The following is a 24,213-nucleotide window of genomic DNA, read 5'->3' on the forward strand; positions in this document are numbered from 1 at the left end:
ATAGTTAGTATTTCCCTTATAACTTCTGATCTATACATCCAATCAATGTGATTTCAATTGCATTGGATTCCTTATTTCAAGAGGAACAACTTATCAAAGTTTCCAATCTATTGGACTGCTAGATCATCCGCAATTCTCCTTGAAAATTTTGCCATTGATAGGAACTAGGATTGATCTTCAGTTTTGTTTGCAACATCATTAAGCCAGATCATAACACATTTCTTTGTACATCAGTCTTTATTTGCTATAGACTATTATGTCTAAATATAGTACTAGAATAAAGATTTAGCTACAAACTTAAAATTTACTACTATATGACTTTTATACTAAAAATTATTCTAATTTGTTAGTAAAATTTGTTATTAAATATAGTAATTCTTGAAGTGAGATTTCTAATGTATCTTTAATTAAAACAAATCTTGTTTAAATATAAATTTTTATTAGTCGTAATAGTAATAGTAGTAGTGTGGTAACGGGTTAAAGAATGTTTGATTATTTTCATACAGTTGGAAGCTGGTTGGTATGGTAACGGGCTCAAGCCAAGTCAGTGTAGAATGGGCGATCAAACCTATTGTTAGGGAATGCTCCCTAATCTTATCTCTAAATCTCTCTCTAAACGTCTGCTTTACAAACAAAAACAACAGTACTATCACCAATAGCTTAGCGTCCTTTGCCTTCACTAAGAAAGTTTTTGACTGGGTCAACCCCTCCCTAATTTTCATTATAATTTGAATTTCAATTTAAATGAATAGGTCAGTAATAGTAGTAGTATGCTGAAGTACAAAACCTACATTTAATACGATGATCAATTAACCTTCCCGAAGAGGATAAAGAATAAAATAGAGGCAAGGCATGAATAGACGATGGCAGCCCATCTTATTCAGGCTAAATCAACAGATCGTTGATCAATAAGTTTCACCAAGTTGAGGTACTAGTATTGGATTTTGCGATGGATGCATAAATTAATTAATTAGGCGAAGTGTACAGGTGGGATGACTGTTCCAACTGTGGTGCCATAGGCATTGGTGATGTTGGACGTTGCGGGAGCTTTCTTCCCATCTTGTTTGAGAGTGATGTCGTTGAGAGTGATGCCCCTGCATGGTACGCTGTGGCTGCATTGAATGTCGATCGCCACCTCGCTAGAGGATGTCCCATGTATGTCCACGAACTGCACGTCGCTTATTTCCACTGCGTCTGCCTGTGTGAAGTATTCACTGTTTATTCTTCCCAATATTGTTCGTGTCATACAAATTCATCTAATCTTGGTTAATTACGTACCCTGCTCCGGCAACCTTCTGCTTGAGGACAATAGAATTGATCAATATCTATGGGAATTTGCACTGAGGTCATATTGATGTGCTGGAACACGATATTCCTCGCATAACCCTTCCCTCCCTATACAAATTAACAGATCTAGGACATCAAAATATATATGAATGCCTCATGCATATTTGGTTGATTGTTTCATTCAAATGGCGATACATATATGAACTCATATATATATACCTGCCATGTCTTGATCCTTGTGCCAGTCAAGGCCTGAAAAATATTGCAATCAGAGACGAGAATTTCTTCTACCATTGCTATTGAACCATCTTTTCCAAGGCTTCCAACACTATGTTATGAAAGATGGATGGAGAAAATTAATCATCTTTTCTCAAATTAACTACTCAAGTGAAAGGCGGATGTATATATATGTATACCTAATGCCATGACCAGGCCCACATGTGATTCGGCTGATGTTAACCATCGAGCTACCTGGTCCAATCGCTATGCAATCATCTCCTGCGATCATCATCACAATGGTTTTAGTTTCCAAGATATAAAGATGAATCAACTGATCATCTACATTTCTCATCCAAAATTAGCTATCGCCTACATTGCCTTGCTATAGTGTGCGTTATAGTGGTGAAGCTAGTAGTAACGGATCTAACTTGAGTAACTTCTTAATGAATAGTATACATACCAGTCCCAATACTGCAGGCGGTGATCTCCACATACTGGGACGCGGACACAAGAAAACCATCGGTGTTGGGGCTATTACCCGGTGCAGTTACTGTGACCCCGCTCACATGCACCCTAATGCAGTGGTAGAAAGTCATGTGCTTACTTGGGCCGTTTGTCAAGTGTATCCCTTTCACCGTGAGATCGTTGCACCCCAAGAATTGCAGTATCTAACACGGTACCCATTCATGCATACGTACGTGCAGTAATTAAGATCGAGCTAGCTATAATATGTAGTATATGTTGCATTACTTAATAATTTGTAGGAGCCGGAGTAGGAGATGTATATATACTTACATAAGGCCGGTTACAACCCTGTGGAAGAGGAGGCCAGAGAAGCAAATCAGCTAAGAGTATAAGGTTGTAAGTAATTAATATATAATTAACCTTTGTATATAAAGAAATACTCGTGGAGTGGAGATAGATAAAATTAGTCAATTTTAATAAGTACGTACGTTTTTCACACACTCCCACCATATGGCGCCTCGGCCATCGATCTGGCCACCCCCATCAACCGTTAGGCTGTTAACACCAAAGAATGCAACCAAGTTGGTTGTTTCCGTCGTCCATATGCTGTTAGGCGCTACAATGTTTCCACTCAACTGCATTTTAATATACACTAATTAATTTGTTCATGCTATGTTAATTAATTAAATGCACTTATGTACGTATGTAATTTTCATCAGAAAGACAGAAACTATATATATATATATATACATGTTACCTGGAAGTGAATTCCCGATTTACAAGGACCATAAAACAATATTCGGCTCAACAAAAACGTTCTTCCTGCAGGAACTAGGAATGTTGAATATCTGGTATCTGCACAGGCTGCTTCCCATGTCTTCAAGAATGCCTTCAATAACATACACATACAGCATAAGCAAACTATATATATATAGTTTGCCATTGTTCGTGCCGTTGTCAAAAACTTTCATTTGGTCGTGCAATGGCTAATTACAAATATGTAAGTTATGTTTTCACTCTCATTATTCTCAGAATAAAGTGGCTAATTGATTATGGAGAGAGAGAGAGAGAGAGAGAGAGAGAGAGAGAGAGAGAGAGAGAGAGGGGATACTTGTGTGTCGTTTGTCTCGCCGTCGCCAACTGCCTTAAAGGCAAGCACATCGTAAGTAGTTTCACTAGTAGCCAATTGAACGGCCAATGCGAACCACAGCCCAATCACTCCTGCTATCGTCTGAGAAACGGAAATACAATCACCAAAAACGATAATAAAATGATGGTACGTACTAAAGTGAGAAGGAATTAAAAAGCACGCAGATCAGATCGAGATGCATATATCTATCCCTAGCTCTTGGAAGTTGATCGATCAATCGAGCGCATACCATGCCTTGCTTTGCAGAATAAACGGGCTCAAATTATCTCGAAAATTGGACTTAATTTGCCGATGGTCTCATTGTGGGGAAGAGAGTCCTCAACGTTGGTTTGTATGTATAGAACCCAAGCATTTATTCTATTCTGATTTGCCAAGATGCATGAATATATATAAGTTAACGTATATAGTATATACACGTACGTACATTTCTGTTAGATACTAAAAAAAATTGTCTCAATGACTACTTACCGCTTTCTCTCGTCTTATATGAGAAGGCAGTAAAGATTCAACAATTAAATAATGAATTTTCCGACTCTATATATGTTAGATTGGTACGCGATAAATACAAGAAATCAGATTGGTGTATGGTATATTATCATGCATTAAGTGTGATATATATTGGATCGCTCGCTAATGAATCCTCTTCTGTTTTTAGTGAAACTGCATGTCAGTGGCTTATAACTTGCCGTTTCTAGGTTCCTTGCCACACAAAATAATGGGTCTTTTTTGAGATAGAATCGAGTATAGATCCCCCTGGAGTAACGTGGAAATTTCCTTCTTTTTCAAACTCCAGCTCATTGAGATGAATTATGGGCATTACAAGCCACAGCGAGACTCATAGGTTCCATCCGATCCTCACTTAGAAGATCCAATTACAATATTAAGAATACGGAAAGATAAAAGATAAGAAACAAAAAGAGCAAAAAATTCAAAAGGAAAGTCCCAAATTACATCTACTATATTGGGATACATGTTACCTTTTTAAGATAAAATTATTAAAGACGTACACCCTATATTTTGGTTTTGACTATATATATTACAACTAAAACCTTATCCTTTCCTAATTTGCAAATTGAGGACCCACTTACTGAAAAAAAATACCAGATCACAACCCTGAATTAAGTTTAACTTAATAGGAACAAACGATCAAATATTTTGGCCATCTCATATTATATTTTTATAATTCAGAAATGATCTTTATGTCTTTCTCAAAGATGATCTTTCTGTGATGAAATGACAATACTTTTGGATTCATTTATCTTTTATGAATTTCGGTGTCTGGATGCAATTTTGACATTGAAGGTCGAGATGAAGAAAAGGTAAATTTTGACACTAAAAGTCGGGATGAGGAAAAGGTAAGTGTCAACAGACAGTGCGATCATTACTCAAGATGAATAACGAGATACTGAATGACTTCTCACTCACCACCCGCTGAAGAACAGGTTAATACAGACCTAATAATTATCGCACAAAGAAAACACAATTGAGATTTAGAGATAGCTTTTCCGAGCAAAAATAGTTTTTCCTAAAAAAGGTAATCCCTAATACAAAACTAAAACACAATATAAATAGTTTTTCTATCATACTAATTAGTTAGAAATGAAATCAAATTGAAATCAAAAGCCATTTCAAAATAAATCGACTCGAGTTTAAACCGTGACAATCATTTGTATAGTTAGGAGGGTATTTGAATGGACTGACTTGAATAAAGAAATACCCGAAACACTCAACAACCACCCAATGAAGACTTCCATTTGAACTAACTTTAACCCGTCCAAATGGGTTACTACGCTCCTGTGCCATTCTCACCAAGTTTAAAATGACTCATAGTTAGTCGCCTTCCATAATATCTTCAATGTATGGAGAGAGATCAAAGATATTAAAAGTTGCTAAAACACCATAATCACACGTGGGAACCCCATCTTGTAAGCATTTTCCTTGTAATAGTTTGAACAAACCATCAACTCAAGGAATTAACTTTTTGGTCTTTTAATTGGAAACTTTTCTTTTTTGTTACGGACCAATTAGAGTTGATCCACAACAAAGGAGTCTATGGGTGAATAATGATTGGTGGAAAGGGTGAAAGGTAGTGGATTTCGATTGTAGGAGGGATGATGGCGATGGTGATGGTGAAGGAAGAAAAATTAATGTACTTTTACTCCCAGATTGTCTTACTCTTACTCCTAAGATAAACTTAGGTTAAAATAATTTCTCAATGCTTGGATGATTGAAAGAAAGGAGTCCAACCACTCTTATATATTGAGGTTTGGTACAATGAGTCTTAACTAACCATAAAGGCTTATACGATTCGAACTAGAATTTACTTTAAAGACTTACATGATTTAATTAGATTTACCTTAGAGACTTACATGACTTAAATTGGACTCATTTTAAAGGTGTATATAAGAGATAAGTATAAATCAATTAAAAGATAAATAGACTTGACCTATTAAGCCCAATATCCTCATGATTTGATCGAACTTGACCCAGTTCATATTAATCCACTACACTTCTTTTCACATTGTTCCCAAAGTGAGAACCAAGTAAGCAGTCTTCGGGTGAAGCCATCGATAGGGGTGGCATCTCTTGTAGCTCCATCTTCTCCTAAGGTAGCTTGGCCTCCTCTGGTCATTCATTTTTAACTCCAATCGCTTTCCCCATGATCATCACCATTATCGCTGGTCGGATACATTTGTGCCTCAGTGTATATAGAATGGAAGCATAGATCTTTAGCCTTTCGATATTACACTTGGGCTGGAGTAAGTCATTATATGGAGGCCCTCAGATGTCCATTCTCCTCTAGAAAAGGTCTCAAAGCAAGGCCATCCCCGATCAACCGAGGTAGCCCAACTCGCACAATAGGAGCGGTCACGTGTTGCTAATTGGTGTCTTCCGCCTCTAATTCTAAAATCGTAGTGTTGTGTTTATCGTGTTTTTTTTTTGTTTCCTGCTTTAACTTGATTTTCACATTTTGACTCAATTTTGATTTTCAGAGTTACAGTAGTATTTGGGCTTCCATCTCCTACCTGACTTCAATTTTAAAAGTTTGATTCTTATTTGATTTTCCCAAACTGAATAGGATGCAGTTTTTAAAACCAACTCTAATTTGGTTTTCAACTTTCCTAGTCTTTCTTGGTTTTGACTTTTCATATCACATTTTCATAGTCGGTCTACGTTTCTATATCTCCTTCGAAATTTTAGTTGGTATTAGAGTGGGCTCATCTTATTTTAGAGAGATCCTAGATATATGAATTTATCCAAAGAATGTTAGTCTACTATTAGGCCTCATCTTCTTGTTGGTTCAAACTATTCTTATTGGAAAGCTAGCTTGAGAGCATTTCTTAAATATATTGATGAATGCATTAGACTTTCGGTCGTTTATGGCTATTCTTCTCCAATTGAAAATTTTGGAGAGACTAATATTCCCAAGCCCAACGAAAGGTCGGACAAAATGAGTTTGATACTTTGGAATGCAATAATGAATCCATTCAGTAATATTTAGCGGTGTCTCCTAGGAAGAATTCAGAAGGATATGTTCCTATGAAGAAGCAAAAGAAGCATGGATATTCTAGAAGCTACACATGAAGGTACATAGTTTGTTAAATTATTTAAACTTTAGAGTTTGACCACTTCTTTGGAAATCCTCTAGATGGAAGAATAAAAAATGTTTGAGGGTTTTATGCAAAATTTACAATATAGTGAACTCAAGCTTCAACCTTGGAGAGCGGATTCCTGAGATATGCATTATTAGGAAAATCCTTCGATCACTTCCTAAAAGATTTCTATGAATGTAACGATGTTATGATCACCCCCTGGGTAGCTGTGATCGCAACAAGGTGTAGTCCAGGAGAGCAATGCTAATCGATCTAACCATCCAAAAGATGTTCTTTGGAAATTAGGGATCTAGTGCAATTGAAGTCTCATTGATTGGATGAGTAGATTGAGAATTGCATTGAATAAACTGACTAAAGGTTAGTGGTGGTGAGATGGACGTGGATGGTGGAAAATAGAGGGTGGCTAGGGTTAGGTTATGGAAGGTGAAATATGTCTATGGCGGTGGCAGCGGCGGTGGCGGCGGCCATGATCGAGGTCAAAGCTCGGCGAGAGAGAGGTGTTCAATTCATAATTTCATATTTGTTATGCCCAAATTATTAATTATTAATATTTTATTTTAACTAATTAATATGTTTTAGTTATATATAGACCTTTGATAAATTGAATCTAGCTTATTTAGTCACTAAAAATAGTCAAATTTGGGTTCAAACTAGATTTGGGTTTAGCTACTTAAGTTAATTGGTCAATACTAACCAACTCAAACTAGCTCTCATTTCTCATGTCATACTTAAGTCAAACCAAAATCCACTAATCACTTTCTTCGTTATCTAAATTAGAATGGAACAAAATTCCTTCCTTTTTTATTGAGAGATAGATTTTCAACAATTAAATCTCTATTAAGCTGCAGAATTTTAGAAAGGAATCTTCACCTAAAAAATAAATTTTCAGCAATTAAATCTCTGTCAAGCTGCAGAATTTTAATAAAGAATCTTCACCTAAAGAAATAGATTTTTAGCAATAAAATCTCTATCAAGCAGTAGAATTTCGATAAAGAATCCATTTGAGCAGAAACTTCTATTTAAGTAAATTGCCGACCTAATGTAGCAGATTTCTAGCTTATTAACCAAGATCTTTACTGCCATATTTTATCCAAGAAGTTTATAAATAGGGGTTGAGAGTTAGAGAGGAATAACTTTTCTTGATACTTTTTGTTCAGTTTTTTAGAGGAGTAGTAGTTTAGATTCCAGCAAATAAATTTGCAATTGTTTCAATTCAATTGGTAATAATAGAGGTTATTCAAAGAAATTTTTAATCTTTGCACGTCAGCAAGTTCATATTCTTGATTTTTTTAGTATAATTTTTTTTTTTGTTTTTTGGATTTGGACTTCAATGTTTTTGAAAGAAGTATATGATTTACAACTCTCCTATGTTAAATCTCATATTTATTTTTATTTTATTTATGTTATATTACTAAAATAAATTTCTAATTTTCTTAAGGTTGAAGATGAAAATTGTTGATAATATATTTCTTTTATTCTAAATCTCTTACTTGTCCCTAATTGCTAAATAGGTTGTTATTTATTCTACTTTAAATTTGTTGTTTAGAATTTGGATATTAATTGTTTTTCCTAAAAAAGGATACATCTAATGATTTTAAATTCTTACTCCATATTTTCTAAAAATGAAGAAAGAGATTAATTTTTATGAAAATTTAATTATTCACTAAAAGATAATCTTTTGATCTATCGGTTATTGATTTCTTGGTAAATTGTAGAAAACAAAGACATTTAGATTAGCTAATAGAAAGATGTTATCTACAATTTGAATTCCAAGATTTTATTTCTCTCATACTTAATTAAAAAATATGCAAAAAGTTTTTTATTTTTTTATAAAATATTTGTGCAACTAGATTAAAATTAATTATTTTTAAGATTTTCAAACACTTAGAAGTTTACAAATAAGTCTTCATGGGATTGATACCTTGCTTGCTAATCTACTCCATATATTTGTGAGTGTTATTTAATTTGTCACAACAAGTTTTTCACACCGTTGTCGTGGAGTGGTATTGAAAACTATTTTGAAAATTTAAAGTTAATTTTTCTAATTGTTGTTAAAAATATTAAAAAATAAAAATAATTTAAAATAATTTAAAAATAGAAAAAACAAAAAAATTCAAGACTTTTTTTTTCTTGTTCTTGAATTATTCTACAAAAGCCAAAGAATGGCAGAAGATTGTGCTTGAAGAAAAGAAAAATGCTTAAAAATTACTCCTAGCAGAGTAATTGCTAATTAGTTCAACTTATGTTAAAAAGTTTCTTTCATTTTAAAACCCAAGCCGAACATCTAACTTAAATTCAAGTAGACGTCGGCCAAAGGATTTCACGTCGCTCATGGGAACCTCTTGGAGAGAGTTATCTTTTGGTAGGCCTAGTGAGCACCTCCCAAATTACAATGTTTAGGTAAGTTTCATAAAAAAAAAAAGAGTTGTACTGAGGCGCCTAAGGGAACTAATAATCTGAAGAGGCCAACATGCACTGGTATTCCTTGGAACTTACCTGATTGTGTTTTGGTAGGCCTTAACTTGTAATCCTTTAGCTTACTAAAGGGAGTAGGAACTCTCTAAGTAGGAGAGAAGTGATTCTCTACAAGATTAGAATTGAAATTTTTTTTGCTTACTCTCATATTAGAATCTAAAAAAAAATTGTTGACTATGATTTGCTTGGTTGATTTGTATCTGTGAAGCCTTTTTAAACTAAGAGATTGGTTGAGTTCGAGATAGTTCAGCTCGGCTTGTTAGGAAATAAATGACTAAAACCATCAATCGGTTTAAGGTGGTACCATAACTTTACAAAAGCGATTTGCCCCTAATGAAACCCAACCTTTAAAATGCATTGTGCTACCTAACACTAATGTAGCTTGTTGCGGTTTTTGATTGAGATACATTGGACATGACCACCGCTTCAAATTATATTACTTTTATCTTTGTTTTATAAAAATAAAATGACTTCTGGCATGTGCATTCGAACATGAGTGGATGGCGTTCGAACATTTGATTCGCGTTCGTATATGCATAGCCTTGTTTTTTGCTATTCGAACATGATCTAGAGGCGTTCAAATGCACATCCGTTAAGTTATTTCATATTAGGATTTGTGATGGGATCTGAAACTAAAGATAGGCTACGAAATAATTCTTTAAAATATGAATTTATTACAGAAATTAGTCCGCACAATCGTGAGAAAATATCATCAGATATTCTCCGGTAGTTAGAAAATTACCAAACTAATTGTGTTGGATCCGTAACTTCCTGATCTACAATTTTAGTATTTACGCTCTTTGCAGATTCGAATTGTAGTAGGGATGAAAATATGGAATAACCTGGGTGATGGTGGTGGTGATGGGTGAAGTGGATGTTAGGGTTATGGATGGGTATGGAGATGAGGGTGGATTGTGGAAGTGATTAAATGAAGTAGATGAAGGGAACGAAGTGGTCGAGATCCCAAAGAAGAGGGGTGACTCGACAGATGAGGGAGATTAGAAGCGAGGAGAAACCTTGCCAACGGTAGATGTGGAAGGATGATGAAGAGGGAGGACGGAGAAGTCTAGAGAGAAGATAAGAGGCAAAAAATCAATAATTCAATAGCATAATGAAGTTGGCTGCCTTCCACATATTTATAGAGGCTAGCCAATAAGTTCTAAAATAATATGAAACCCTAATTCTAGAGGATTCCCGTCGATTGCGTTCGAACGTACTCAAAAATCCCCATCTCTGGATGTGCGAACGCAATACAAGCGTTCGAACCCACCCGACTGCATTCGAACGCACAATATACGTTCTTTGTATTTGCGAACCTGATGCAGGCGTTCACAAGGTCGTTCAAACGCGACTCCACCTATGTTCGAACGCGACCTATAGGAATTTTATTTTAATAAAAATAAACAACTAATACAATAAGAAAAGATCCTAACTAAGTGTATCAGCCCACCATGCTTTTCCCACCTTGCTCTTAAGATGAAAATTCAGGGAAACGCTCCAAGATATCAGTTTCCAACTCCCATGTCGTCTCATCAAATGGCTTGCCAAGCCACTCAACTAGAATCTCCATTGCCAATCTAGTACCATGTCATCGACGGCATCTAGCAAGTACTCGAACTAGCTCTACGATCTTTATCTCCTCCAATAGCTTCGGTAGAATCGATCCAACAATATCATGATCTCTAATGTGCTCTCTCAATATTGAAACATGAAAGACAGGGTGCACTCTCGACCCCTCCGGTAGCTTCAAAAGATATATAATCGGACCAATACGCTTCAACACTCGAAACAGACCAAAGTAGCGATGTGCTAACTTTTGGTTTCACATCGGACGTAAGGTCACCTATCGATACGATTGCACCCTCATAAACACCCAACTACCGATGTCGAACTCCTGCTCCCTATGGCTGAGGTCATAAACTTGCTTCATACGATTTTGAGCAAGTTTAAGATGAGCATGCAACCTCCTAAATGTGGCATCTCTATCCATCAATGCTAAGTCCACCTCCGTCCTATCTGCCAATGCCACTGGATCATAAGCACATAACGTCGGAGTCGTGCGTCCATACACCATCTCAAATGGAGTCATGTTAATGCTGCTGTGGTAGGCGGTGTTATAAGACCACTCTGCTCTCGGTAAGAACTCCAACCATTGTCTCGGTATCTCTACACCTCGGTTTGGCCATCCGTCTAGGGATGGTAGGCCGAACTGAAGTTTAATCGAGTCCCCTACAATCTAAAAAACTCAGTCCAAAAGTCACTCATAAATACACGATCACGATCCGAGACAATCATGCGTGGCATGCCATGTAATCGAACAATATCTCTAACGAAAATTTTAGCCACCGTCTTGGTTGAAATCGGATGTGACAATGCCGAAAAGTGCGCATACTTGTTTAATCTGTCAACTACCACAAAGATAACAGAATAACCACGTACCAGTAGAAGACCCTCTATGAAGTCCATAGAGATGTCCTCCCAAACATGGTTCGGTATAGGTAAAGGTTGTAGTAATCCGGCCGGTTTCAAAGTGGTTATTTTAGCCCTTTGACAGACTTCGCAAGCACGGACAAAACACCTCACATCCCGTCTCAATCCTAGCCACGTGCAACTCTGAGATACCCTCCTATAAGTCTTCAAGATACCCTCATGACCAGCCTCTGGAGTTTGGTGAAAGTGCTCCAATAATTTCTACTACAATCCGTCATTTGCGGGCACTCGAATGCATCTACGGTCCAGCAACAAACCGCCTCGATTCTCTAACTCGGGATGCCCGGATCATCCATCACCTCCTGCAACAATCTCAAAATATCTGGGTCAGATGTACATGCATACCTCCGCTCATCAAGGAAGGAAAATGTAGGAGATATATAGGCTACAAGCTCGGCAGTATTGGGTTGGCGCAATAGCATATCCGTCGTGTTAGGTTTTTATTTGTTGGCAATTGTGTACAAAATATTCTAAGTGTATTTTTTCATGTATATGAGCTTTACACAAGTCTAGAATATCACTGGTGTGAAGAATTTCAAGATCATTGGAGAAAAGCCGTCGCGTTCTCAGCCGCGTTCACAAGCGCGTTCGAACGCGGGCACTGCGTTCACACAGACAGAGAGCCGCGTTCACAAGCGCGTTCGAACGCAGGCACTGCGTTCACACAGACAGAGAGCCGCGTTCACAAGCGCGTTCGAACGCGGGCATTGCGTTCACACAGACAGAGAGCCGCGTTCACAAGCGCGTTCGAACGCGGGCACTGCGTTCACACAGACAGAGAGCCGCGTTCACAAGCGCGTTCGAACACGGGCACTGCGTTCACACAGACAGAGAGCCGCGTTCACAAGCGCGTTCGAACGCGGGCACTGCGTTCACACAGACAGAGAGCCGCGTTCACAAGCGCGTTCGAACGCGGGTACTACGTTCACACAGACCGAGAGCAGCGTTCACAAACGCGTTCGAACGCAACCTGAAGAATTCAAGCTATCGCGTTCGAACGCACTTGGGCCCGTTCGAACGCAAGTGAGATTAAGTTAGGCCGTTCGAACGCACTCGGGCCGCGTTCGAACGCACCTATGAAGTTTGCAATTTATTGGATTTTCGTGAGTACGAATATTACTTGGATTTGGAAATATCTTGGAGATCATATATAAGGATAGTGTTGCCCTAACTCTATGGTGGTTGAAGGAGATTATTCAAGGAGACCTTTTGGAGGCTACATTGGTTCTTCAACAAACAAGGCCCTTCGCATCTAAAAATCTTAATCTTTCGTCTTAAGGGCTATCTAGACGAAAGATCAATCTCGAGGGTTACTGAGATTGGACTTCAATCACAAGAAGCAGTGAATCGTGGGTTCTAGCGATCAAGACTGAGAGGAACAAAGTCGTTTGGATCGACGGGTTGTTTTGTGAGTCAGTCTTGTAACTGCTACTATCATAGTGATTGGTTTTGATCCGAGTTTGGATCCGTGGTTTTTTACCGTTTGGGTTTTCCACGTTAAAATCTTGGTGTTCATCTTTACTTTCGTTCTTTATATTTCTTCGATCTTTTACTTAAGCGAACGAGCGAGATCATTGCCTAGTATTTAGATACATACGTGTGTCTAGGGGTTTTTTCAATTGGTATCAGAGCAGGTTCTCTCACCCTTTGAGAGAGATCTATTAGGCATGGATTTTCATAGAGATGGACCATCATCTATTAGACCTCCTATTCTAGATGGATCAAATTATGGATATTGGAAAGCTAGGATGAGAGCTTATTTGAAGTCTATAGATGAGAGAGTATGGATGGCCATTGTGAACGGTTGGAGTCCACCAATGTACATGGTGAATGATGAGTTAGTTGAGAAACCGATTGAGTCATGGGATAAAACATATTATGAAAAAGTTGGCTGGAATAGCAAAGCAATAAATGCAATTTTTAGTTGTGTTTCCTCGGAAGAATTTAGAAGAATATCTACTTGTGAAATAGCAAAACAAGCTTGGATGATCTTAGAAACAACTCATGAAGGTACTATGGCTGTAAAACTTTCGAAACTTCAGAGGTTGACTACTAATTTTGAAACCCTACGTATGGAGGAGAATGAAACATTTGATGAGTTCTATGCAAAGTTAAGTGATATAGTCAATTCCAGTTTCAACCTAGGAGAGAAAATTCCTGAAAATAGAATTGTCCGTAAGATCCTTAGGTCTCTTCCAGAAAGGTTTCAGACGAAAGTCACAGCTATTGAGGAAAGTAAGGACATTGATTCTATGAAAGTTGAACAATTGGTAGGAAATCTACAAACATTTGAGTCCAGTCTTTCAAAACCGAGGAAGTTCAACTCACCCATCATACTCATCTCAAAATGACTGTTGAATCGATTCTACCGGAGATGAGTATGATGGGTGATCATGAGATTGAGTATGATGGGATCAGCAATTGCCAATCTCATGAGAGTTGCTGATCTCATGCACAGTCATTTTGAGATGAGTATGATGGGTGAGTTGCTGATCTCATCCACCAATCACCATTACCTAGGATCACGTGCCTCCATCCACAGATCCAAAATAGACCATCCTGATGTTTGTCCACTAAACGGATGATATCTTGAGATTTCCAACCCCGATTTGTCTGAAACTTGATTTGTTGGAAAGCTCTTTTATGAGGCTACAACATATCAAAATTTCACGTCGATCCGACGGCGGCATATTTTGAGATCTTATTTCAAAGTTTCGTGCAAGATCTAGTCCAGATCTAAGAATCGAAAGAGATCGAGTACTTGCTAGACGCCAGTTCTACCGGAGCTATTCGAGGAGATAGAGATCGTAGAGCCAGTTCAAGTACTTGCTAGACGCCGACGCCGACATGATACCAGATTGGAGATGGAGATTCTAGTTGAGTGGCTTGGCAAGCCATGTAATGAGGCGACATGGGAGTTGGAGATTGATATCTTGGAGCGTTTCCCCGACTTTTTACCTTGAGGGCAAGGTGGGGGAAGCGTGGTGGGCTAATATACTTAGTTAGAATCTTTTCCTATTGCATTAGGTGTTTATTTTCATTAAAATAAAATTCCTGTAGGTCGCGTTCGAACGCAGATAGAGTCTGATATGATCACGCCTCCGGCTATGGAGCTCTGATATCAAGCTTGGCTTGATACGATCACTCCTTTGGGGCTAAAGATCGATCTCTTTCGATTCTTAGATCTGGATTAGATCTTGCACGAAACTTTGAAATAAGATCCCAAAATATGCCGCCGTCGGATCGATGTGAAATTTTGATATGTTGTAGCCTCATAAAAGAGCTTTCCAACAAATCAAGTTTCAGACAAATCGGGGTTGGAAATCTCAAGATATCATCCGTTTAGTGGACAAACATCAGGATGGTCTATTTTGTATCTGTGGATGGAGGCACGTGATCCTAGGTAATGGTGATTGGTGGAGGACCGGCGTTAATGGGGTGGCACCGGTGAAAAGGTGGTGGTGGAAGGATTATGGTTGATGGAAGGGTTAGGGCAAGTGTTGGATAGATTAGAAAAAGGGGGAGGAGAGGGCCACTCCTAAGGGACTAGGGTGATTGGCCGGTCGAGGGAGGTTAGAAGCGGCGTCGCCAGGGATTGAGAGAACGGGAATGAAGAAGACGAAGGAGGCAAGGCAAAACTCAATCTCAATATTCAATAATCAATTTGGTTGCCCTACACATCCTTTTATAGGCTAACCAACAACTCAAATTAACCCTAAAAATATAATTTTCGCCGACCGTGTTCGAACTCGCCCGACCGCGTTCGAACGCACCGAATTCGCTCTTCTGGATTTGCGAACGCGATGCAGGCGTTCGAACGCGCGATCGAACACGCCTGTCGGTATTTGCGAACGCGATGCAGGCGTTCACAGTGCGTTCGAACGCGGTCTCTTCACCCACGTTTACAACCTTGTTCACAAACCGCGTTTGAACTCACTCCATCCGCGTTCGAACGCGACTTACAGAAAACTTATTTTAATGGAAATTATACACTAAAACATGAAATAAAAACACTCCTAAAGTGAATCCATGCTCGAGACGACGTCGGTGAAGTTCGAATCGTATCAATCCACCACGCTTCCGCAACCTTGTCCTCAAGGTTTGAAATTTGGGAAGCGATCTTTGAACTCTGACTCAAGCTCCTCCATGGTATGATCTTCTGCATTGGTTCCCCACATATCTGAAGGTATAGGAAATGTTGGTGCTGAGAAATAGGCAAGCTCACTCGTGTTCGGTTGGCGCGAAAGAGCATCGGCCGCTCGATTCTCAATCCCCTTTTTGTAGACTAATTCGTAGTCATACCCAAGGAGTTTCGTGACCCACTGTTGTTGGGCTGGGGTGTGCACACGTTGCTCCATGAAGTAGGGTAACGTGCGGATAGTAAACCGTTGGCCAATTAAGTAAGGTCGCCATTTGGTGACGGCGTGTAGAATCGCTAGCATTTCACGCTCGTAGGTGGATAGTTGTCGCGATTGGTTTGACAATGCCTTGCTCATATACGCCACGGGTCTACTCTCTTGCATCAAAACTGCTCCAATGCCCTCACCCGAAGCGTCGCATTCCACCATAAAGGGCTTGCTAAAATCCGGTAGTGCTAGAACTGGAGCGGTAGACATAGTTGTCTTTAAGGCTTCGAAGGCCTCCATCGCTTTGCCCATCCATTGAAACCCACCTTTTTTGAGTAAGGAGGTCAGCGGGCAGCAATTTTGCCGTAGTTGGCAACGAATTGCCGGTAGTACCTCGTCAACCCAAGGAATCCCCTCAATTCCCGCTGATTAGTAGGAATCGGCCAGTCCACCATATTCTTGATCTTGCTTGGATTGGCTTCCACTCCTTTTGCTGAGATTATATGCCCCAAGTACTCCACTCGTGACTCTCCCCAAAGACACTTGCTCATCTTGACTTTTAACTGGTTTTGTCGCAAGATATTTAGTACCTCCCATACGTGCCGCAAGTGCTCACTCAAATTCCTACTATATACTAGAATATCGTCAAAGAAGACGAGCACGTACCGACGCAAAAGTGGGCGGAAAAGGTTATTCATAAGCCCTTGGAAGGTGGCTGGTGCATTGGTGAGTCCAAACGGCATGACTCGGAACTCATAGTGGCCATCGTGAGTTCGAAACACCGTTTTGTGCACATTTTCAGGGTCGACTCGGATTTGATGGTACCCGCCCTTAAGTCAAGTTTGCTGAAGTAGGCTGACCCTGTGAGCTCATCCAGCAACTCCTCGATCACCGGTATTGGATACCGGTCCTTGACAGTAATTGTATTCAAGGCTCGGTAGTCGACGCAAAACCGCCAACTCCCATTTTTCTTCCGAACCAGTAGCACCGGCGATGAGTAGGCACTTCTACTTGGTTGAATAATCCCTTGTTCGAGCATTTCCTCCACCAATTTACTGATCTCTTCCTTCTGGACATGCGGGTACCGATAGGGCCGGACATTTGATAGTTCAGCCCCTGGAATGATCCGGATGCGATGGTCATGCCGACGGGTCGGCGGCAGTCCTCGGGGTTCCTCGAAGAGATCCTGGAACTCCTGCAGCAGCTCTTGCATGTCAGCGACTATTCTCCTTGGTGATGGATGTTCTGGTTCAGCAACAGTCATTTGCAATAGTAGAGCTCGGTCCCCTACACTAGGAAAGCCCACAAGTGGTTGCAATGTCGGCCCTTACCGTGGTTGATTTCCATCCAGCAGCACCTTTCGACCATTTCTCCGAAATGTCAGAGTGAGGTTTGAGAAATCAAATGTTACGGGCCCCAAGCTTTGAAGCTATTGAGTTCCCAAAACGATGTCGGCACCTCACAAGGCCAATGGATAAAGATCCAATGTGAAAGTTTGGCCTTGCACCTTCAATTCCACACCTCTACAAATAAAATCTGCTCGCAATGTGGTGCCATCTCCGATCGTCACATCGAACCCTTCCGTGGGTTCCGACTTGAGCCCAATCTTTCTAAGGAGCCTCTTGTCAATGAAGTTGTGGGTGGACCCGGTGTCAATCAGGATTCTCACTGTGGTTTTGTTGACTACACCGTTCACCCGCAAGGTTTTTGGTGCAGCTGTCCCCGAATAGGCATGGAGGGAGATTTCGGCTATCATATTCTCCACGGGTTGCTCCTCAGCTTCTTCTCCTTGATGTCTAACCACATCTGCACTTTCAGCTGCAAACTCATCCTCAGCTTCCTCCAATCCATCGATTAGCATCACCGATCCCATCGGTTTAGCGCAGCGATGCCCGGGTATAAACTTCTCATCACAACGGAAGCATAGACCCTTGGCTCTTCTTTCTTCTACTTGGGCAGGTGTGAGTGCTCGTCCGGGACCTCTAGGTGCATACTTCACATCTTGGGATGGCTTCAAAGGTGCTCGAGGAGGTACCACTGTAGCAACAACTCTTGGTACTCCAGTGATGTTTCCTGTCGTTACGGTTGGTTGGGATTGATTGCGGCTTCCTTGGCTTGTCCAACTCTACTTCAGGTGTATCTTCATGGCCCTATGTTTGTCTTCCGTAAGCACCGCATCTTCGAAGGCCTCCTTTAAGGTTCTAGGCCTTAAAGCCCTCACATCGGCTTGTATGTCACCCCACAGCCCGGAGATGAAGGTGCTGCGAAGTTGCTGATCCGTCCATGGTGGGTGACATCGGCTACTAATCCTCTCAAATTCTTTTTGGTATGACCCAACCGTGGTCTTTTGCACCGTCTTTGAGAGGAGAGCATCAAATTCTTCATATCCTGATGCTCCAAATCACTATGTGATATTGGCGCAAAATTCAGCCCAAGTTTTGATAGCCTCAATGGCATTGGCTGCTCAAAACCAATGAGGCACCACATCCTCAAGGTGGAAGCTCGCAAGCGTCACCTTGTATTCTTCCGCCGTACCTTGGTATGCAAAGAATTGCTCCACCCTATACAACCAATCGATTGGGTCGCCGCCTTTGAACTTGGGAAATTCGAGACGCACGACTTGTCCACGGATGCCATTGTCTCGTTCCGGATCATGTCCAAGTCCTTGTATAACTGGGGGAGGATGCACCATGAAGGGTTGATGATCCCTCCTTTGGTTTTGATTAACTCGCCGTGGTTCCGGATCATGTTGACCCACCCACGGATCTTGATCTCCAAGGTATAGTGGTTTGCTCGTCGGATGGGTTCACCCGCAACTGGACCTGGTGTAACCATCCTTGCTTGCTTCTACCCATAGGGTGGTGGTAGCAGCGGCTTTTATGGTTGCAAAGGCTGAACCGATGGCGGTGGGTTCAAGGGGGTGGACTCGCGTCGTGTGGTCGATGGTGCTTTCCCGTTCGCCATTGCTTCCCTTGTCGCTCGTAGTTTCCGCATCATCTCCATCATCATTTGATTATTGATGGCCATTTGCTCGGAAAGAGACCCCAACACGGTTTGAACGCTAGGTTCTTCCGTATTTCGATTAGATCGGGCGGTTCCATGGGTGGAAGTCCCTGCAACCGTTTCTCTCTCCTCTATTGGGAGAATCTCTTCTTCATCATCTTGCCGTGCAGCCATGGATCTGGTGATCGTCATAGGAAGCCCTTGTCCGAGGAACGGTGGCTCTGATACCAAGCGTGATACGATCACGCCTCAGGCTATGGAGCTCTGATATCAAGCTTGGCTTGATACGATCACTCCTTTGGGGCTAAAGATCGATCTCTTCCGATTCTTAGATCTGGACTAGATCTTGCACGGAACTTTGAAATAAGATCCCAAAATATTCCGCCGTTGGATCGACGTGAAATTTTGATATGTTCTAGCCTCGTAAAAGAGCTTTTTAACAAATCATGTTTCAGGCGAATCGGGGTTGGAAATCTCAAGATATCGTCCGTTTAGTGGACGAACGTCAGGATGGTCTATTTTGGATCCGTGGATGGAGGCACGTGATCCTAGGTAATGGTGATTGGTGGAGGACCGGCGTTAATGGGGTGGCACCGGTGAAAAGGTGGTGGTGGAAGGGTTATGGTTGATGGAAGGGTTAGGGCAAGTGTTGGATAGATTGGAAGAAGGGGGAGGAGAGGGCCACTCCTAAGGGACTAAGGTGATTGGCCGGTCGAGGGAGGTTAGAAGCGGCATCGCCGGGGATTGAGAGAACGGGAAGGAAGAAGACGAAGGAGGCAAGGCAAAACTCAATCTCAATATTCAATAATCAATTTGGTTGCCCTACACATCCTTTTATAGGCTAACCAACAACTCAAATTAACCCTAAAAATACAATTTTCGCCGACCGCGTTCGAACTCGCCCGACCGCCTTCGAACGCATCGAATTTGCTCTTCTGGATTTGCGAACGTGATGCAGGCGTTCGAACGCATGATCGAACGCGCCTGTCAGTATTTGCGAACGCGGTGCAGGCGTTCACAGTGCGTTCGAACGCAAAGTGCACTCTTTTCACCCACGTTTACAACCTTGTTCACAAACTGCGTTCGAACTCACTCCATCCGCGTTTGAACGCGACTTACAGAAAACTTATTTTAATAGAAATTAAACACTAAAACATGAAATAAAAACACTCCTAAAGTGAATCCATGCTCGAGACGACGTCGGTGAAGTCCGAATCGTATCAGAGTCGCATTCGAACATCCTTGTGAAAGCTTGTAAACGCCTTATGAATGCTCGCATTCGAACGTCTTGTGAGCGCCTGTGTCGCGTTCACAAATCCAGAGAAGGGGCTTTTTGAGTACGTTCGAATGCGATCGACGGGAATCATCTAGAATTAGGATTTTATATTATTTTAGGACTTGTTGGCTAGCCTCTATAAATATGTGGATGTTAACCAACTTCATTATGCTATTGGATTTTTGATTTCTTGCCTCCTATCTTCTCTCTAGACTCCTCCCTCCTTCCTCTTCACCATCCTTCCACCTCTACCCCTTGGTAAGGTTTCTCCTCGCTTCTAATCTCTCTCGTCTGTCGAGTCACCCCTCTTATTTGGGATCTCGACCACTTCGTTCCCTTCGTCTATTTCCCTTAATCACTTCCACAATCCATCCTTATCTCCATACCCATCCATAATCCTAATATCCACTTCACCAGTCACCACCACCATCACCTACGTTATTCCATGTTTGTGTCCCTACTACAGTTCGAATCTGTGAATGGCGTAAATATGAAAGTTGTAGATTAGGAAGTTGTGGATCCAACCCAATTAGTTTCGTAATTTTCTGACTATTGGAGAATATCTGACGAATGATTTTCCACGGTTGCGCGGACTAGTTCTTACAATAAATTCAGATCTTAAGGAATTATTTCGTAGCCGATCTTTTAGTCCTAGATCCTATCACGTTCACAAGGGTGTTCAAACGCGACCCCACCTGCGTTCGAACATGACCTACAGGAATTTTATTTTAATAAAAATAAACACCTAATGCAATAAGAAAAGATCCTAAGTAAGTGTATCAATTTGTTTAGAGTTTTTTTTTATTGTTGGTTGACACCAAATATGTGGAAAGCAGCCATCTTGGGACGATTGAATATTGAACTTTGTTTTGGACAGAACTGAAAGAAGAATATCCGGGGAGAGTGATGACAGATCCGGTCTTTGTTCTTCTTTTTCATTCTCAATAGGAATCCATCAACAAAACTTCCCTTCCATATGGATCGTCGTGGCATGTCAAAATTTCCTAGCGAACTTCTCCTCTTCCTATTGATAAAAAATGCTACAACCAATGGTTGTTCTTGGCGAAGCAATCGGTCCGCATGCTCCTCCCTCATTCTCAACTCGAACGCCGCATTCGAACGCGGATGGCGTGCGTTCAAACGTGCTTGTGAACACCTGCATCAGGTTCACAAATACAAAGAATGCAAAATGTGCATTTGAACGCGATTGGGCGCGTTTGAACGCGATCGACAAAAATCTACTGTTTTAGGGTTAATAATTACCATTTTTGAATTGTTTGGTTAGCCTCTAAAGGTGTGGATGGCAACCATGGAATCATTATTGAATGAATTGAGTTTTGCCCTTGTCTCCTTTGTCTCTTCTCTCTCGTTCTCTTGTTTCCCAGCGTCATTGCTTCTAACCTCCCTCGACCGGCCACTCACCCTAGTCTCTTAGGGGCAGCGACCGACTCCTCCCCCTTCTTCCAATCTATCAATCATCTTGCCCTAACCCCTTCCATCACCTATAACCCTTCCACCACCATTTATCCACCGGAGCCACCACATTACCGTCGGTCTACCACCAACCATTATCACCTAGGATCTCGTGCCTCCATCCACGGATTCAGAGATGAACTCCCTGATATTTGTCTACTAATCAGACGATATCTTGAGATCCCACTATCCGATTCATCTAAAACTAGATTTGTTGGAAAGCTCTTTTCCGGGGCTACAACATATGAAAATTTCACATCAATCCAACGACTACATCTTTCAGGATCTATTTTCAAAGTTCTATATTAGATCTTGTCTAGATCTGAAAATCAGAAGAGATCGAGCCTTGGCCTAAGGGGAGATTGTATCAAGTTGGTATCAGAGCCACCATTTCTCGGACATATGTTTCTTATGACAACAACCAGAGCCATGGCTACACGGTGAGATGAGGAAGATAAGATTTCCCCAATAGAGGAGGGGGAAACGGCTACGGGAACTTCCACCCGCGAAACGACCTGACCAAATCTGAATACGAAAGGGCCTAGAGTTCATGCTATGATTGGGTTTCAGATGATGATGGAGATGATGCGGGAAATACGAGCGACAAGAGAAGCTATGGCGATCAGGAATGCACCAATGTCAAAGATGTCAGCTTATCCAAAAAGCCTGAGATATTCACCATATAGACAGACGCTAATATCAAACAAGGTCACAAGTCGCGACTTTAGCCGGAGATAGACCTACGCTATAGTGGCGTGGCCAAAACCTTCTTCAACAAGCATGGCAATCACAAGGCAGCATGGGGAGCCCTCCGCAGCATACCCAATATCCTCCACGTCCTCCCCGCTCCCCACAAAAATAGGAGAGAGTTCGGCTATCCAACAAGATTGAGCTTCTACACCCCGACCCATGACCAACCGCAATGAACCGCCGCCGGCTACAATGGGATCCTCAACTATTATAGCAGCCCTCGGAACCTCCACATCTTCCCATGCTCCAAAGACCTCGCTGACAAACTGCGAAAGGCTGGCTGCACCTTTCTCGGTCCCTAGCTTCGAGGCAGTAGTTTTCTCTGACGAGCTCGACGATTGGAAAGGTTCTTTTGACGTCAAAACAGAGTTTTTCGACAAGTCAACAACCATGCAAACCACTATTGAATGGAGGAAGACCACGCATGGCCGTTAGATATCCCTCATCAGTGGTGAGGGAGATGATCCGGAACCATGAGTTCCAACACTTAGGCCGCCTTACACCACCTCCGTTTGCAACCGTGGCGAGTCAACAACTAGGAAGAAATCGCGTATGGCCTCTAGCGACCTTCCACCATTCTCCTTAGTCAATCAATGGTGGACTACGACTGCGTCGTCACTGGAGATGATGTTGCACCTCTCCGCCAAGGTAAAACTCGAAGGAGAAGGCTGCAATCTTCTACCCATGGCAGCATCGACCGCTAATAGCCCCGTAAAGACCTCGTGGGCTGTTGCTTTTCTTACCCAAACGGCCGAAAGCTTCCTGCCATGGCTGCGACTAAATGAAGAAGAAGGAGATGAAGATTTTGTTTTTGTCAACCTCAGCCTTCCACAACAATCAACCATCACCACCCCAAGAGGGACCTCACAGGCAGCTATTTTCATATTCTAGACGGCCAAAGGCTCCTTGCCGTGGCTGCGACAGGACAGAGAAGAAGGAGATGAAGATTTCATTTTTTTGGGCCAACTTCGGCCTTCCATCGTCGCCAACTGCCGCCACACCGTCGAGAATCCTGCCAAAGCAACTACTAGAGGTGGTCACTACTCAGCCAAGGCTACCACATGCCAAGGCAACTCCTATGGCAACGGCTAATGGAGATGGAATTATGTGAGAAATATTAGGGATTTCAAATTTTTTTGAAAACCCTAAGTGGTTAGAATTTCAAGATGGCTACATGGTTGGGCTTGACCAGGTTGAATTGCTAGACATGAGCTGGGTTGGACCTAAGAGCCAAAGGGGTTAAGTCAAGTGTGAGTCATCTCTGGACTTGGAGACTCAGTTAAGTCAAATAAAGGATATGATAAAAAACCCTCTACTTGACTTAAGTTGAGTTTGCTTATACCAGGATACATTTGACATGGATCCTAATCCATGGAGTGGGCAGAACGATTATGAGCACAACCAATAGTCAGTTCGGTTGGTTGAACCTAACTCAAGTCACTAGGAGGATCTAATCTGGATCCACCAACTACATCTAACTCGACCTCCCGAGCGCAATCAGATGCACTAGATTTGAATTGCTGAACTAACATTGAGTCAATTGGTTTGACCACCCGAGACTAAGTGGACTCAATGTAGACGGACCCGAATTCCACCTTAGGCCAGTAGGAGTACAAGTATCCAAGCTCGACTGAGGATGACTCATCGAACACAACAAGTTTGACT

The 24,213-nt window shown here is 41.4% G+C and overlaps 1 protein-coding gene across 1 annotated transcript; it reads right to left on the reverse strand.

Annotated features, from left to right (window-relative positions):
- Positions 1-970: 970 nt before the first annotated feature.
- On the reverse strand, positions 971-22,940 carry LOC140768396 (polygalacturonase-like). The gene is made up of 10 exons (XM_073108658.1): positions 22,565-22,940; positions 22,433-22,464; positions 3,083-3,202; positions 2,729-2,860; positions 2,460-2,606; positions 1,967-2,174; positions 1,704-1,785; positions 1,507-1,615; positions 1,293-1,395; positions 971-1,194 (listed from the first exon to the last, which is right to left on the reverse strand). Exons 1-10 carry the CDS (start codon positions 22,938-22,940, stop codon positions 971-973), a joined length of 1,533 nt encoding a protein of 510 aa, XP_072964759.1.
- Positions 22,941-24,213: the final 1,273 nt, after the last annotated feature.

Source organism: Typha angustifolia, chromosome 10, assembly GCF_048772165.1.
Source record: "Typha angustifolia cultivar Huaian chromosome 10, ASM4877216v1, whole genome shotgun sequence".
NCBI lineage: Eukaryota > Viridiplantae > Streptophyta > Magnoliopsida > Poales > Typhaceae > Typha > Typha angustifolia.